Source organism: Natator depressus, chromosome 6 (genome assembly GCF_965152275.1).
Source record: "Natator depressus isolate rNatDep1 chromosome 6, rNatDep2.hap1, whole genome shotgun sequence".
NCBI lineage: Eukaryota > Metazoa > Chordata > Testudines > Cheloniidae > Natator > Natator depressus.
This window is the reverse complement of record NC_134239.1, coordinates 62,077,980-62,092,612: the sequence shown is the minus strand read 5'-3', so window position 1 is coordinate 62,092,612 and position 14,633 is coordinate 62,077,980. Positions and strand designations below refer to the sequence as shown.

Below are 14,633 nucleotides of genomic sequence, written 5' to 3'. Positions count from 1 at the left end.
ACAATTAATGGTTTCAGGCTGGAGTTTTAGTGCTTTTCATGAGTTTTCTAATTATTTCTGGTTTGTTGGCTCTATAAGTAGAATTTAAAATTATGCTAAAGGTTCTCGTTTGTTAACAGAAGCTATGATAGGTTGCTCTTGCCCTCTTTTATCACTATCTATTGTAAACCCTGTATATGACAAGAATATAATCATCGTTCACCTTACATTATTTCCTAATCCAGACTCCAAATAAGATCCAATATATGACGGTATATGTATTTCAGGGCAGAAACCACCCTAGATAGTTCCATGGACTCCATGAGATCTAAAGTTGACCTACTGGAGTAATTATCAGCATGGGCATGATAATGAGTGGCATGATATGGATGTGATTATGACTAAAGAGTTGTAATAATGACTTCAGTGAAGTAGCACCTCTCTGGAATGCCTCTATAACACAATTTATTCCTAACTTGCGCTATCTTTAAGAGGCAAACTCCTGAAGGATAAAGTTGTTTCCTGGTATGGGTGAATAATATCAGCATTCTCAGTACTAGCAGAATGTGAAACAGTTGCAGTACCATTAACTTTATCAAAGTCTCGGGTGCCATATGGGCCAGTGCACTGGTGCAAAAACATTCAATTTGGTGCTAGCAGTCCTCAACCAGCGAGGATAAAGTGTTATTTAGTATAACAATAACTGGTATTTTCCATGATCAAAGCTTTGCACAAATAGCCTCTAGTTTTCCCTGCCTGTGCTGGCATGCATGTGCCTGAATGTTTCAAGTGTTTTTAAAAATGGTGCTCACCAATCTGGAAGGCCTGTCTCCGCTGTGTTCTGGAAGCTCTGTGTCCCTTCTTCTTTAAAAGCATCTGGCTTCCTGAGGGTAAAGGAAGCAGAAGGGAAGTAAAGAGCCTGGGAAGAGGAGAGGCTCCTGGGGAGAAAGGAATGGTCTACGCCCAGCCACATTCCCCTGAGTGGCCCAGAATGTTCAAAGGGTTGCTCACATGGATGAAATGTGAAGAAGTCGTGGAAGCATTTGAGGACATTGAGCATGCCCATCTGCTAGCAACAGTGCTGCTGAGCATAGTGAGCATGTTTTGTTTTCTTCCAGAGTCTAGGAAGAAACTTCTTCACTCTTGACTTCAAGAGAAATCAAAATGAAGGGTGCTAAGCACACAGATTTTTGTGAAGGACTTCAGAAAATGGACAATCTTTGGAGAAGGCCTCCAACTAAATATTTAACTCTCACATGCCTAGTGGAGGCATACAAAGGTAAAGTAAGAGGAAGGGGAAAGCAAACTTTGGGTCAGACCTAAAGTTTTGTGGTTCGTGCATTGAACTGCCATGCAGGAAACCTAACTTGTTCCTCAGGAAATGGGTTCAAAGGCATGTTAAATGTCATGTTCTTGATTGCAAGGAAGAAAGGTGCAGTATCCATCCTGCTTCTCTACCTTACTGATTGATTACAGCACCACTTCATTCTCATAGGAGTCTGTCTGATCCCCTCTACTCAACTATAGGATACAACTGCTGTTATGAGGGAGAAGGACTAATAGAGACAAAAGTATTCAGAATGAAAGGTAGCTGGTTTTAGGACCCAACTTGTACCAGCTGATGTCTTACTTTAAATTACTACCTTATGGAGGTGGTGTTCCTATTAGCATGTACTCTGGTCAAGTCAATTTGGCTGGGGAGACCCTGTTTTCAGATGCTTGGGGCCCTCTGTGCTACAAATATAAAACAAACCAAAGTCCATTTTTTACTCTGTGGTATCAGATGACAGATGAGTACATTTCATTTCCCTCACAAAGAAAAGTACTTTTAATCTCTCTCTCTCCTCCCCCTCTTCTTTTTTAAGACAATTAACTTGCTATGAAATCTTTAGAATGCATCTTTTGGAATATTAAAATAAGATGTTTGAAACCAAAATGGACACAGCAACCGTGAGAAATTGCTTTGCAACTCTTGAACAACAAGAAGTTTAATACTTTTCAGGGGCCAAGGGATGCCGCAGAAGAATATGGCAGATATAATCCATCTTCTTAAAGATTTTTTCAGGTATATTGACTTAATAATATGTAGCTTGTCCTCATTAGCCATTCCAGCAAAAATTTCCATTATATATGATCAGATACTTGCTAAACAATGTCAGCATGCATGAAAAAAAATCCTGAAACTAAGCTGTTCTGAAAAATTAGTAGTTTATACATCTAGACTTCAGTTTCTCTTCGATGGGCTTCCTTGGACAGCCATCCTTGAAGAAGGCTTTAGTCTTAGTGTTTTATTTCTTATTCCATTGCTTTTGTCTGTACCTTCATTTCTAGATATAGTCTCAATGCAGCTCAGGAGGTGGGGAAGAAATGCTGTAATAAGCCACCTTCAAAGTTCCCACCTGATCCTGGTCACTGCTCCAGTCTCCAGCATTAAAGAGAGCAGCGTCAAGAACCAAATTTATTTTTTTCAGTGGGGTTGCTAAATTGTCTATAGAATATTCTGTTTGCAGCGTTGTTGTAGCTGTGTTGGTCCCAGGATATGTTGTAGCTGTCTTGTTCTCAAAGCAACCATTCTATGCCTGATCTTTCAATACTTGTCCTTAAGGGAAACCTGCACAACACCTTCAAAAGGTGAACCTGGGAACTTAAATTCGTAACTGTGCTAAACACCAAAAATCATGGACTTAACAGGGACACTGGTTTTATGGCTCATTACAATTTGTAGCACACCACACTGCCTGCTAACCTTAATTGCCCACTTCAAACCCTTTATGCATAACAATCTAACCCCCAACTGCTCACATCATTTCAAATGACTGTCCCTTCCGCTTAACAAGCTGCCCCAACTTGTATTTAGCTTAGACAGCCTGATTCCTTCTCCAGACATGAAGAAGAGCTCTTTGTAGCGCAAAAACTTGTACCTTCCACCAACAGAAGTTGGTCTAATAAAAGATAGTACCCCAACTACCTTGTCTCTCATAGAATATTCTGTCACCCAGTATTTTCTGCTACAAGAAGACTGTATGGGACTATGGACATGTCTAAATCATACAAGGGGTCCTCAAACTGTGGGTTGTGACCCTTAGAGGGTCAAGCGGTTATTACATAAGAGGAGCGCGAGCTGTCAGCCTCCACCCCCAAGCCCTGTTTCACCTCCAGCATTTATAATAGTGTTCAATATATATAAAAAGCATTTTTAATTTATAAGGTGGGGTCACACTCAGAGCCTTGCTATGTGAAAGGCGTCACCAGTACAAAAGTTTGAGAACCACAAAATTGGTTATAAGGGAATCCAAAGCATCTTTTCATAGGCCAAGAAGTTCTAAATTCATTTGAAACAGAGCATGTCAAAAGAACCAAAGTCTAATTTCCAGTATTCTATCCTTCTAAATCATTGCCATATTATTCATCAACTGTTAACCCTCTCAGTGCTGGTCTTCTGTACCTGGTGTACTACTACCTATTATCCATTAACATATAATTGAAATCAATGGAATGTTAGTACATATAGGTACTATATTCCATAATGCAGCAGAAGCATTCTGCCTGGTAGATACAGAAGCAGTCAAATGGTTAAAGAAGGACGTTATTTGCTGTTAAAATATCCTGGAGTGATCATTTTAAAAAAATTAAACTTACATTCAAAGCAATGTTGCAGTAACATTTTTCAATGAGAAGCAATTAAAGGGCTTTGAATTATGCTACACAATTTAAATACGTCAAGATTAGAAAAGCTTGACAGAAGTTTCTGGAAACTGATCATTACAGTCTCAGGAAAGAGCGAGAGAGAGAGAAAAAAAGAGGAATTTTACTCTGCGTTTAGCCCTATCATCTTTCACCTCATAATCTAAATATAACTGCTTTTTTAATGCAATAGCTGACCCTTGCATAATAGCTAGTAGAAGAAAAGAATGTTATTGATTCTCAGATCCTGGAATGAATTTGCAGGACTGACAGTTAGAAAAACAGCTTTATATGTAAACAGAACAAATCTGATCTGGTGTCATTGAAAGGGAAAAAACACTGATCCTCACCATACCATTTGGGCAGTCACTTTTTGTCAAGGACAAGGCTGTGGGCAGGGAGGCTAGCCTAGTGGTTGGAGCAGAAGTCACCAAGCTTAGTGGTCAGCACCTGAATCAGGAGCCAAGTTATCAAGCGCAGGGAATGAGCTATGGCTGAGAGCCAGGAATCAGGAACCAAGTGTCAGAGCTGAGGTCAGAAGCCAAATACCAAGTCCAGGGAGAAAGCCAGAGGCAAGAACCAGGAATCAGGAGCCAAAGCTTAGAGCCAGACTATCATCCAGAACAGGGACAGGAGTAGAAACCAGGAGCCAGGGGAAGAAACCAGGACTGCGAGCCAGGAACAAGGAGCATGGGACAGGAGCAAGGAAGGCACTGACAGGAGGATCAGAAACACAGCTGAAGGCATGGAATACTGTTGAACAGCCAGAGACCCAGACGTGCTGCAGTATTTGAGAATGTGCCTGCTAGAGTTTTCTGCCAATTAGAAGACCAGATTCGTTAGCTCAATCAGCTAAGGACCACAAGCTGGGTCTGGGTTCAGCTGTGGGTCCCTGACACTTTTCATGGGAGAACTTCACTTTCAGTTTTTTAAAGATGTGAGACAGCATGCTCTGGAGTATAGGAGTGGAAATCAAGAAGTCTTCAAAGTTCTAGTTGTGAGATGTCACTGACTTTGTTGAGTGAGGAAGAGAGGTAAAGTGGCTTGTTTAATTCAAATTTCTACATCTGTGAAATAGGGATAATATTTAGCTACCTCACAGGTTTTAGTCAATATCAATACAGGGCTTTGAAGATGTAAGAGCAATAGATAAATTAAGCAATTTTTATTATTTTATAGGGGAATTGTAACCATTGAAAAGCAGAGATCTTGGATTTCTCCAGAACTCCCTGACACATAAACTTTAAGTTATATGAGTGTTATTCTTTTCCTTTTATTTAGTAACTGCTGCAGAATCCTTTTCCCCTCCTGCCACTGGGAATTCATCTAATATGATTTTATTAGCTCAGGAGAAAGCAGAGAATGCACCACAGTCAGATAGATCCTTAGATTATTTCTGCCAGAGAGGGAGTGGGTGTTATTTTGTTTTACGTGGTAAATTCACAATCTTGGACATTAGAAATACTACACTAAAACTGGAAAACCTTGTTATGCTAATTAATTAATTTGTTTTGTTTTTTACTTGAACCATCAGCATACGTTTTTAACATTTCAGTGTAGGCTAATCGAGCTTTTGGTAATTTCTCAGCAGGCTGCTTTTTCATATTTCTTCTCTGCTCCTTTTTGCCTGGTTTTTCAAATTAACCTTTTCTTCTCTGCAAGAAGGAAACGATAATCTCAAGTAATCTTTTCTACTTCAGATGGTTTTGCACCTTCATTCTTGTGAGAAAACCTTTTAACTGCCCCATCAAATTCCTACTTAACTACTTTGTTCCATCTAATGGACACTATACATAAACATTTTAAAAGTGCCTAAATTATTTAGGAGTTTGTCTCATTTTCAAAAGTGAAAGCCAATGGAACATAGGCTTCTAAGTCCCTAAGTCACTTTTGAAAATGGGAATTAGGCTCCTAAGTAATTTGGTGGCTTATGAAAATTTTACCCCATGCCTCAGAAGCAGATTGGAGTTGTGGTTTTTTTCCCACCGTGGAGGTGTAACAGCTAAAATTATAAAGATTCATGGTACCATCAAATATAGCAAGAGTGGTACCTTCCTCACTATTCACTTGCTTTTTGATGCTGTGCTGTGCTCCTCAGAAACAGTTTTCCGGAAATGCTAATTCAAGGAGAAATTCATGCCTGCGTGAGGACCATCAAAATGACTGGTCCACTTTAGAAATGAAAATTTCACCCTCAGGTTGTGCCACATTGGATAGTTTGTTACCTGCTATAGAAGATAACCTGTTGCACAGTTTTAGAAGCTCTTTTATTTCTCACCTTTAGATGTTGCTCTGTGCTTTCAGGTTCAAGTACACACATTAAAACAAGATGGGTTGTCACATAAACAGAGAGGAAGGGATGACATCAGAGTGACATTTGCAATAAAGTTTGGTCTAATGATCATGAAAAAGTTGTGTTGTCTACAAAACATTTACACTTGGAAAGGAGAATGTTCTGGTTGACGGGGCTTAATGGAAGAGGGAGCCTCCATGTCTCATAGAATCATAAAATGTAGAGTTGGAAGGTACCTCAAGAGGTCATCTAGTCCAGCCCTTGCACTGAGGCAGGACCAAGTATACCTAGACCACCCTTACAGGTGTTCCTCTAACGTATTGTTAAAAACCTCCAATGACAAGGATTTCACAAACTCCCTTAGAAGCCTGTTCCAGCACTTAACTATTCTTATAGTTAGAAAGATTTTCCTGATATCCAATCTAAATCTCCCTTGCTGCAGATTAAACTGATTATTTCTTGTCCTATCTTCAGCAGATATGGAGAACAACTGATCATCATCCTCTTTGTAACAGCCTTTGTAAACAGCCTTGAACCCTCAAATTTTTTCAAACCATTACTGGGTTTGGGTATCCCTGGATGCTTTAACTTATGATTGAAATCTATAAAAACAATGTTGTTTGCACGAGGAGTACTTGTGGCACCTTAGAGACTAACAAATATATTTGGGCATAAGCTTTCGTGGGATAAAACCCATTTCATCAGATGCATGGAGTGGAAAATACAGCAGGAAGATATTATATATATATATACACACACAGAGAACATGAAAAGATGGGGGTTGTCATACCAACTGTAATGAGACAAATCAATTAAGATGAGCTATCATCAGCAGGAGAAAAAAAAACTTTTGTAGTGATAATCAGAATGGCCCATTTCAAACAGTTGACAAGAAGGTGTGAGTAAGAGTAGGGAGAAAATTAGCATGGGGAAATAGTTTTTAGTTTGTGTAATGACCCATCCACTCCCAGTCTTTATTCAAGCTTAATTTAATGGTGTCCAGTTTGCAAATTAATTCCAGTTCTGCAGTTTCTCGTTGCAGACTGTTTTTGAAGGTTTTTTGTTGAAGAATTGCCACTTTTAGGTCAGTAATTGAGTGTCCAGGGAGGTTGAAGTGTTCTCCAACTGGTTTTTGAATGTTATCATTCTTGACGTCTGATTTGTGTCCATTTACTCTTTTGCATAGAGACTGTCCGGTTTGGCCAATGCACATGGCAAAGGGGCATTGCTGGCACATGATGGCATATATCACATTGGTAGATGTGTAGGTGAACGAGCCCCTGATGGGGTGGCTGATGTGATTAGGTCCTGTGATGGTGTCCCTTGAATAGATATGTGGACAGAGTTGGCAACGGGCTTTGTTGCAAGGGTAGGTTCCTGGGTTAGTGTTTTTGTTGTGTGGTGTGTGGTTACTGGTGAGTATTTGCTTCAGGCTGGAACAACGCTTCCTCAGCTCTCATCTCCTAACGCCCCTACTCGCACTACACTGATGACATCTTCATCATCTGGACCCATGGAAAAGAAGCCCTTGAGGAATTCCACCAGGATTTCAACAATTTCCATCCCACCATCAACCTCAGCCTGGACCAGTCCACACAAGAGATCCACTTCCTGGACACTACGGTGCTAATAAGCAATGGTCACATAAACACCACCCTATACCAGAAACCTACTGACCGCTATACTTACCTACATGCCTCCAGCTTTCATCCAGACCACATCACACAATCCATTGTCTACAGCCAAGCTCTAAGATACAACCGCATTTGCTCCAATCCCTCAGACAAACACCTACAGGATTTCTATCCAGCATTCTTAAAACTACAATACCCACCTGCTGAAGTGAAGAAACAGATTGACAAAGCCAGAAGAGTACCCAGAAGTCACCTACTAAAGGACAGGCCCAACAAAGAAAGTAACAGAACGCCACTAGCCGTCACCTTCAGCCCCCAACTAAAACCTCTCCAGTGCATCATCAAGGATCTACAACCTATCCTGAAGGACGATCCCTCTCTCTCAGAGACCTTCGGAGACAGGCCAGCCCTCGCTTACAGACAGCCCCCCAACCTGTCAGCTGTTTGAAATGGGCCACTTTCATTACAACTGCAAAAGTGATTTTTCCTCCCTTGGTATCCTACTGTTAATTGAATTGTCTCGTTAGACTGACCTCACACTTGGTAAGGCAACTTCCATCTTTTCATGTGCTGTGTGTGTATTTATACCTACTACTGTATTTTCCACTCCATGCATCTGATGAAGTGGGTTCTAGCCCATGAAAGCTTGTGCCCAAATAAATTTGTTAGTCTGTAAGGTGCCACAAGAACTCCTCCTTGTTTTTGCTGATACAGACTAACACAGCTACCACTCTGAAACCTGCATGTTGCTTGAGCAGATCTAGAAGTGAAGACACTTCTGTAGAAACTAACAACTCAGCACTTGAATTCCTGCCTCCCCACTAAGTCTAACAGATGGTAGTAGCCCTTGTTTAATCATACTCATAAATATCATACTAGTTGGAATACCTATTTAATTTTGTCTTATGTGGACATCAGACTAATATTTAGTGCAGACAAGATCCTACAGTTCTGCTGCCACATTCTGTATGTATGCTTAACCCCAGCGGGATATATATTCCAAAGTGACAGGTGCCTTAAAATATCCCACACACCCCTGAGTGATCTTCACGGTCTGTGAATTAAAATTTGGTAATTATATGCATCAGACACAGCTACAAAAGGTTTAGACCTCCTGGATGGCAAGCGTAACATTCAAGTATTCTAAAATCCTAATATGAGTCAGGCCTTGGTATCCTTTTTAAAACACAGAAGGAGGTTTTTCAAAGCTTTTGTTCTGGCAATATCATAAAGTGATGCTGTCATAATAGCAAGGATGATTTTTAAGATTTAGATGTCCCTTGGGAGCTTTATGTCAAACGATGTGTCACTATAGAACTATATCATCAGTCTGGAAATAATTACTTCTGACACAAAAAAAACTATATGCTGATTCTTCACACAAAGTAAAAGAAAGACAGGCTGCCTGTGAATTTATGACTATTCTGATAAGAAATATGTGCAATACTTTTTAGCAACTCAACAAGGCGCATTTAATGTAAAGTTTATGAAGTGTCTGGTCAAATTCTGTAGCAATTCCCTCTCTCTCCATTATGAACCTTCATGATTGCAGGATAAAATACAGATGAAAGCAATTAACATTACACAGCTGCTACAGTGTAAAACGATCAGGGGAAACAACAGAGTTTGGAAAAGAACCCATAGAGGGGGCAAATTTACTCATGTAAACAAGAGAGGTAAACAACAGGAAAGGAAATTAAAACTCACCAGGCACAGAGGCTAAGATTCAGAGGTCCATCAGTAAACTATTTTAAAGGGGCTCCCCCAGAAGAACTTCCAAAAATGGAGCGTGGTTATGTTAAAAAACCCCTTTGCAACACTGACCTAATTTATTGCACATTTCCCCAGAGCTAAGCCATACAACTTTTACAGAAAGTAAATACAAGGAAGGCCTATGAACAAAACTTTTAAAAACAGCAAACACACACAAAAATTCCATGATAAATAATTAATGGAGATCAGCTACTCAAAACAAAGATGCACATATTTTTAATAATAGTTTCCCACAGAATCAGATTACAATTTCATAGATTATGAGCAAATGAAATGCAACTATAAGCCTGTTTTGACCCTGTTCATGCAGAAGAAAATAGTCAAAAATAACATTTGTGTATCACCTTCAGCATGAAGGTCACCCTTAGACTATGTTAGCAAGAAGTGGATCTGGGAAACCAGAGGACTGGAGATGTAGGAAACCAGGTCAAGAACTAAACATAAAGAATTCGAGGCTTCTGGGCTTTGTTGCTGTGTGGGTCTGTGTTTGGGTTTGTCTTGCAGGAATTTCTTTCCATTCTGCCTCACCTCTCAGAATAACTTTTGAAATGTCTGCTCCTCAAACAGTATGGTTTCATGTATTGGGAGGGAGGCTTAGCTTTTAACCTAGGTTCAGCCCCACTTCATTCTCCAGGCTGGTCCTTCTTCTCTTGTATTCCAGACTTCCTGGACTTTCACTGTAGGTAGACATGTTTTGTGAACTGATATTTTGAATTTTTGCATACCGAGCCTTATATGTAGGCCAAGAGAATGGACACAAGCAATGGAGAGAAGCTCAGAAATTGTTTTAACAATAACATTGAAATAAATAATGAAATAATGAAAATAAATAAAATGTAGGTATAGATTTAAAGTCAAAAGATAGAGTAAGTGGCAAAGTACTCTGTGTGGCTTTACGTCCAATTCTGAGTGGACCACTGAAAACTGCACATGTGATAAGAATGATTTTAAAGTGCTCCTAAGTGCTCTACAGTGACTATCATGATGTTCAAGTGTCTCCTGATCCTTTCAAATATTTGACTGGAATGTGCATATGTGCACCATACAGTATTGGGCTATGAAGTAGCTGCCACCAGGAATATCCTTAACCTGGATGAGCTATTTTGTTAAATTAACACCTGTGAATGGTTCAGAGAATTGAGATGAAAGAGAAAAATACTTACCCGTAAAACTGTTTCTCTGCAGATATCATTCTAAAAGGATTCTCACACTTGATTTTTAGCTCCTTAGTATGAGGTTGGTAGAACTTCTACAGCCCTTAAAGAATTCTGATTTTGGAGAGCACCATTAACGAGTTACATTAGGATCTATGCCCCCTACTGCATGTTATATGCCACACCCTGCAGTACATAAATGTTGCCCTCTAAACCTTCCAATCAGTTCCTTCAGTTGCATAGGAAGTGAAGCTCCCATGATGATAAGATAATTCAAAAATTATTCAAGTTAAAAAAGTTTGCCCCAGAAAAAGAAAAAAAAATAGTAATTAGGTGTAAGCAGGGAAACACTAAAAGAATATAATTACCAAAACATGAAGGGAGAATTGTGTCACAATAATCTCTTCAAAGAAGCAGATGGAATTTCCCCTCTCTAAAGATATCTCCCAGGATTTTATTATGTGATATACATATAAACCCTTGTACTTTAGATATGAGGGAACCTAGGCTTTAACTAGACCAACTAAATACATTAGAGGCATATTTGCCTTGTCTACATTAGGCTATTAACATGTGTTAGCTAACACATCAAAATCCTGCTCTAAACAAGGCCTCTGAAACAGACAGTAGTGACAATCTTGCCTGGGACCAAATGTGCCTTGACATGGCCTTCCAGGGTTAAGTCAGACCATGTCATTACAAAAGGAAACACACTCAAATACCCATGTAGACACGGTCTTCTTGGTAACAGCACTGCATTATGAATTAGCATAAAATGTTTAAAAAAAAACAGTTGAGTCAATTGTTTGACCCCAGTAGAACCCCAAGGACATTTTGACAAATATACAGAAAAAGCCTCCCCAAGGATGGGCATTTGGTGTGGAAATAATGTTATAAGGACGATAGGCTCATTTAAGTGGAATTCTAACATTACCTGGTGAGGACTCTCAGATGAGTCCACAGCAACAAATAATAAAAATAAGTTCAGTAGTCACACTCTAGATCTGGAAGCTCATTAATTCTTTAGGCTGTACAAACTGCCTCCAGGGCTGATCAGAGTGGAGAAAAGGGGGAACAATTGTACTGGGGTCCTGCACTCAGGGGCCCACTCAAAATGCCTGTAAGTAGGTTGAAGTGGGAGGAGGTGGGGGGGACACAGCAAACATGATGTACTGGGGCCCCAAATTTCTCTTGATGGGCCTGACTGCCTCCAGAAAAATGACTGTCCAAGTATCAAACTCAGTGGTTGAAACAGATCTTCATCAGCTTAGTCAGGATCATATTATTATCCCAAGATGCAAGGGGCTTTTTAATGGGGAGAATTCAAATGTGTCAAGCCTTTCATGAACTTGAGAGTAACGGGCTGCAGAGACACTTGTTTACCTTTGACTGAGAGGCCTAAATAGCTGTGAGACATACCTGGATAGAGTTTACTTTGTTTTAACCTAGGTTCTGACAAACAACTTTTGTGCTTGAAAAGTAAAGAGGTTCCCCAGGGCCAAATTATATCACATTGCAAATTTTTTTTCTATTTGGAATCATAGGTCCTTGCAAAAGGTTTCCATGATGGCAGCAGGACATGAATCACCTGCTCAGACACACTGTGCATATGAAGCTCTATCCTGACAGGACAAGGGCTTCCTGATTGGGACTGAGTGAGGCGCAATGATTTTGCATGATGATCTGAGGTCAGAATCTCAGTTTGATGGAATCTCCTTTAGCCAATGGGAAAAGATTTTAGAATCATACCTGTCTGGGACAGTATGGGGCTAAAAGAAAAATTAAGCGACACCTGGGTTTTAAAGTGGAGACTTTCCGTTTCCTCCCTTGAACAAGGGACCGAAAGGAGAAGACACAGGTCCAAGAGAACCCAATACAGCCATTGTTTTCTTTGTCTTCTGCAGTGAGGTTCCATTTGATCCCCAAAACAAATTCTCTCTAGTGTATGATAGATCCTTGGGCTCTCTCTGGAACTCTTGCTGGCATTCAGACGTCTGCGGCAAAGCAAACTTGTGGGCATCCACCTCTAGGCAGTAGTCTCTGAAATCATATCACTCACATCAAAAGCTGCCCAAGCTAAATCTTCACCTTTCTGGATTAGACTGCAGGAAGGATGAAGAAAACTGACCAGAGTAAAGTCTTTCTTTGATAATTTCATCTGACTGTTGACTATGAAGTCTTGGCAGTACGTGATCTGAAGGGTTGTAATTACAGACCGGTAAACATTTATTTTGAATGAATCCAAAGGCACAGCATTGGATTCTGGGGCGCAGTACTGTAATTAAACTAAAAATCATCCATCTTGGATTTATGTCGGAAAAACTCGGGAAAGGTGGTATTATCCCATGAAGAGTTACCTTCTTGGTGCTCCTCCATACAGAATATGTATTTGGCATCAGATGAATCCTCCCATGCATTTGATTTCAGACAGCTTTTTACTGAAATCTCCAGATTCTCTCACTCCCCCTCCCACATACATATTCATGTCCAGAGACAGGGCTGATGATTCCAGAGACTTAGTATATACTCAGCCACCATGATCAGTCATAATCTTCTATGAGGCTGCCACAAAGTACTGTGTACCAGCTGAGCATTCCTCTTGTCCTGTATCAGTGGTCCTCTTGGCACAGCTGGACCACTTTTTGTACTGAGGCACAAGCTTGCATCCTGAGAATTGGTGCTCCTGACAAGGAAGCTCTGGATTTCACATTGGCACATCGAGCACCTTTTGCACCAAAGGCTGCAAACATTTCTGCTAGAGCTCTCAAAAGCAGAACTCATTTTCACTCCTAGTTAGAACCAAGGAGAAATTATTGTCAGATGAATAAAATGACTTGATCACAGAAGTATAACAAGAGTCAAAACAGAGAGGACAACTTGAGGACAACACTGAAAAACTCTGTGCATCCTCGAATGCATTTCTGGAATTCTGTTTTAGCAATACCCCACAGTCAAGAGTGGGGCCTTGTCCAAAAGATAGTGATTCAAGAAAATCTGACAAACAGTTAACCTCTAAATTAATCTTAATATGGAAAATAAACTGTGTGACAGACACCTTCTTAAAGATCAGGAACTGGCATTTCTGTAGAATATATTCCCCAGATGCAGGTTCTTGCCTTATTAAATACAGTGAGTTTCAATCCAGGATGAGGCTGCATGAATAGATACCAAAACACTTCACCATTCAAGTGCTGGTGTTATTATCCTGTCCCAATTTATACTCAGCCCATACTGCAGGGAGTAGAGGCAATGCTAGAATTGTACAACAGGAGGAAAACTAAACAAGACAAACATCTCTCATTAAAAACATCCTTATCTGACTATTCCTCTTACTACTAGGATGTGGCTTACTAAACTCTATACTGGGAAGAAAAATAACAGAATACTCCTCTTCCAAAATGAGCACCCTCACAATGCTGTGGCACTTGAAGTGAGCTAGCGAATGCAGCTTCTGCAATGTTTTCTTTCCCCACTGCTATGTTAAACTGCACCACATGAACATGAAGTGACAACAGATGGCAATCTTTATTAACATGTGCTACTTACTTATCTCCCACAATTCCCAAGTTGATTGTTGGGTAGCCGTGTTCTTGAATTGTAGCTAGGAGAGTTGAACGGTTACTATCTCGGATCTTTCCTGGTAAGAGGTCATCCTCAGGATTCAACAACTATAAAACAGAGCCACATTACCAATCAGTCTCCTCAGAGTGTTATGTGCCTTTGCTCATGGGAAACTTCTTGCTTTTGAAATTGGATATGGTTCCTGCTGACAGACACCTATGACAAGTCAGTCAGTGTGTGTCTGTAAATAGGTTCTGTGAATTCAGACTATGCAGCAATTTAAGCCAAAAAGACATGTGGCTGAGACACTGGTAGAGCAAAATAATTTTTTTTTCTAGGATTCTCTCTCTTAAATTGTTTCAATGCATCCATGCCTGCAAACCCTCTTTTCATGGGGTACCAGGCTTCCAACCTCATACAGTATAAATCAAATCACAAACTCTAAATTTGTAACTATTTCCAGGTTGATGGATAGATCTGCTTGTTCTGATCTTACTGAAACTTTAAGGATCTGTGTTGATGCGGCAGCGACCAAGAATAATAAAGTCTAGTGTC

The 14,633-nt window shown here is 40.1% G+C and overlaps 1 protein-coding gene across 13 annotated transcripts in view; it reads right to left on the bottom strand.

The window, feature by feature from the left end:
• The window catches only part of GPHN (gephyrin), a 579,614-nt gene that overhangs the window by 39,196 nt on the left and 525,785 nt on the right, over nt 1–14,633 (bottom strand). For 8 of the 13 annotated variants that reach the window (XM_074955494.1, XM_074955495.1, XM_074955483.1 and 5 more), the window contains one exon: nt 14,064–14,185. In XM_074955494.1, coding sequence (XP_074811595.1) covers nt 14,064–14,185 — 122 coding nt within the window. Of the gene's footprint in view, nt 1–791; nt 864–14,063; nt 14,186–14,633 lie in introns of all 13 variants that reach the window. The other 5 variants (XM_074955482.1, XM_074955484.1, XM_074955486.1 and 2 more) reach the window with 1 other exon arrangement.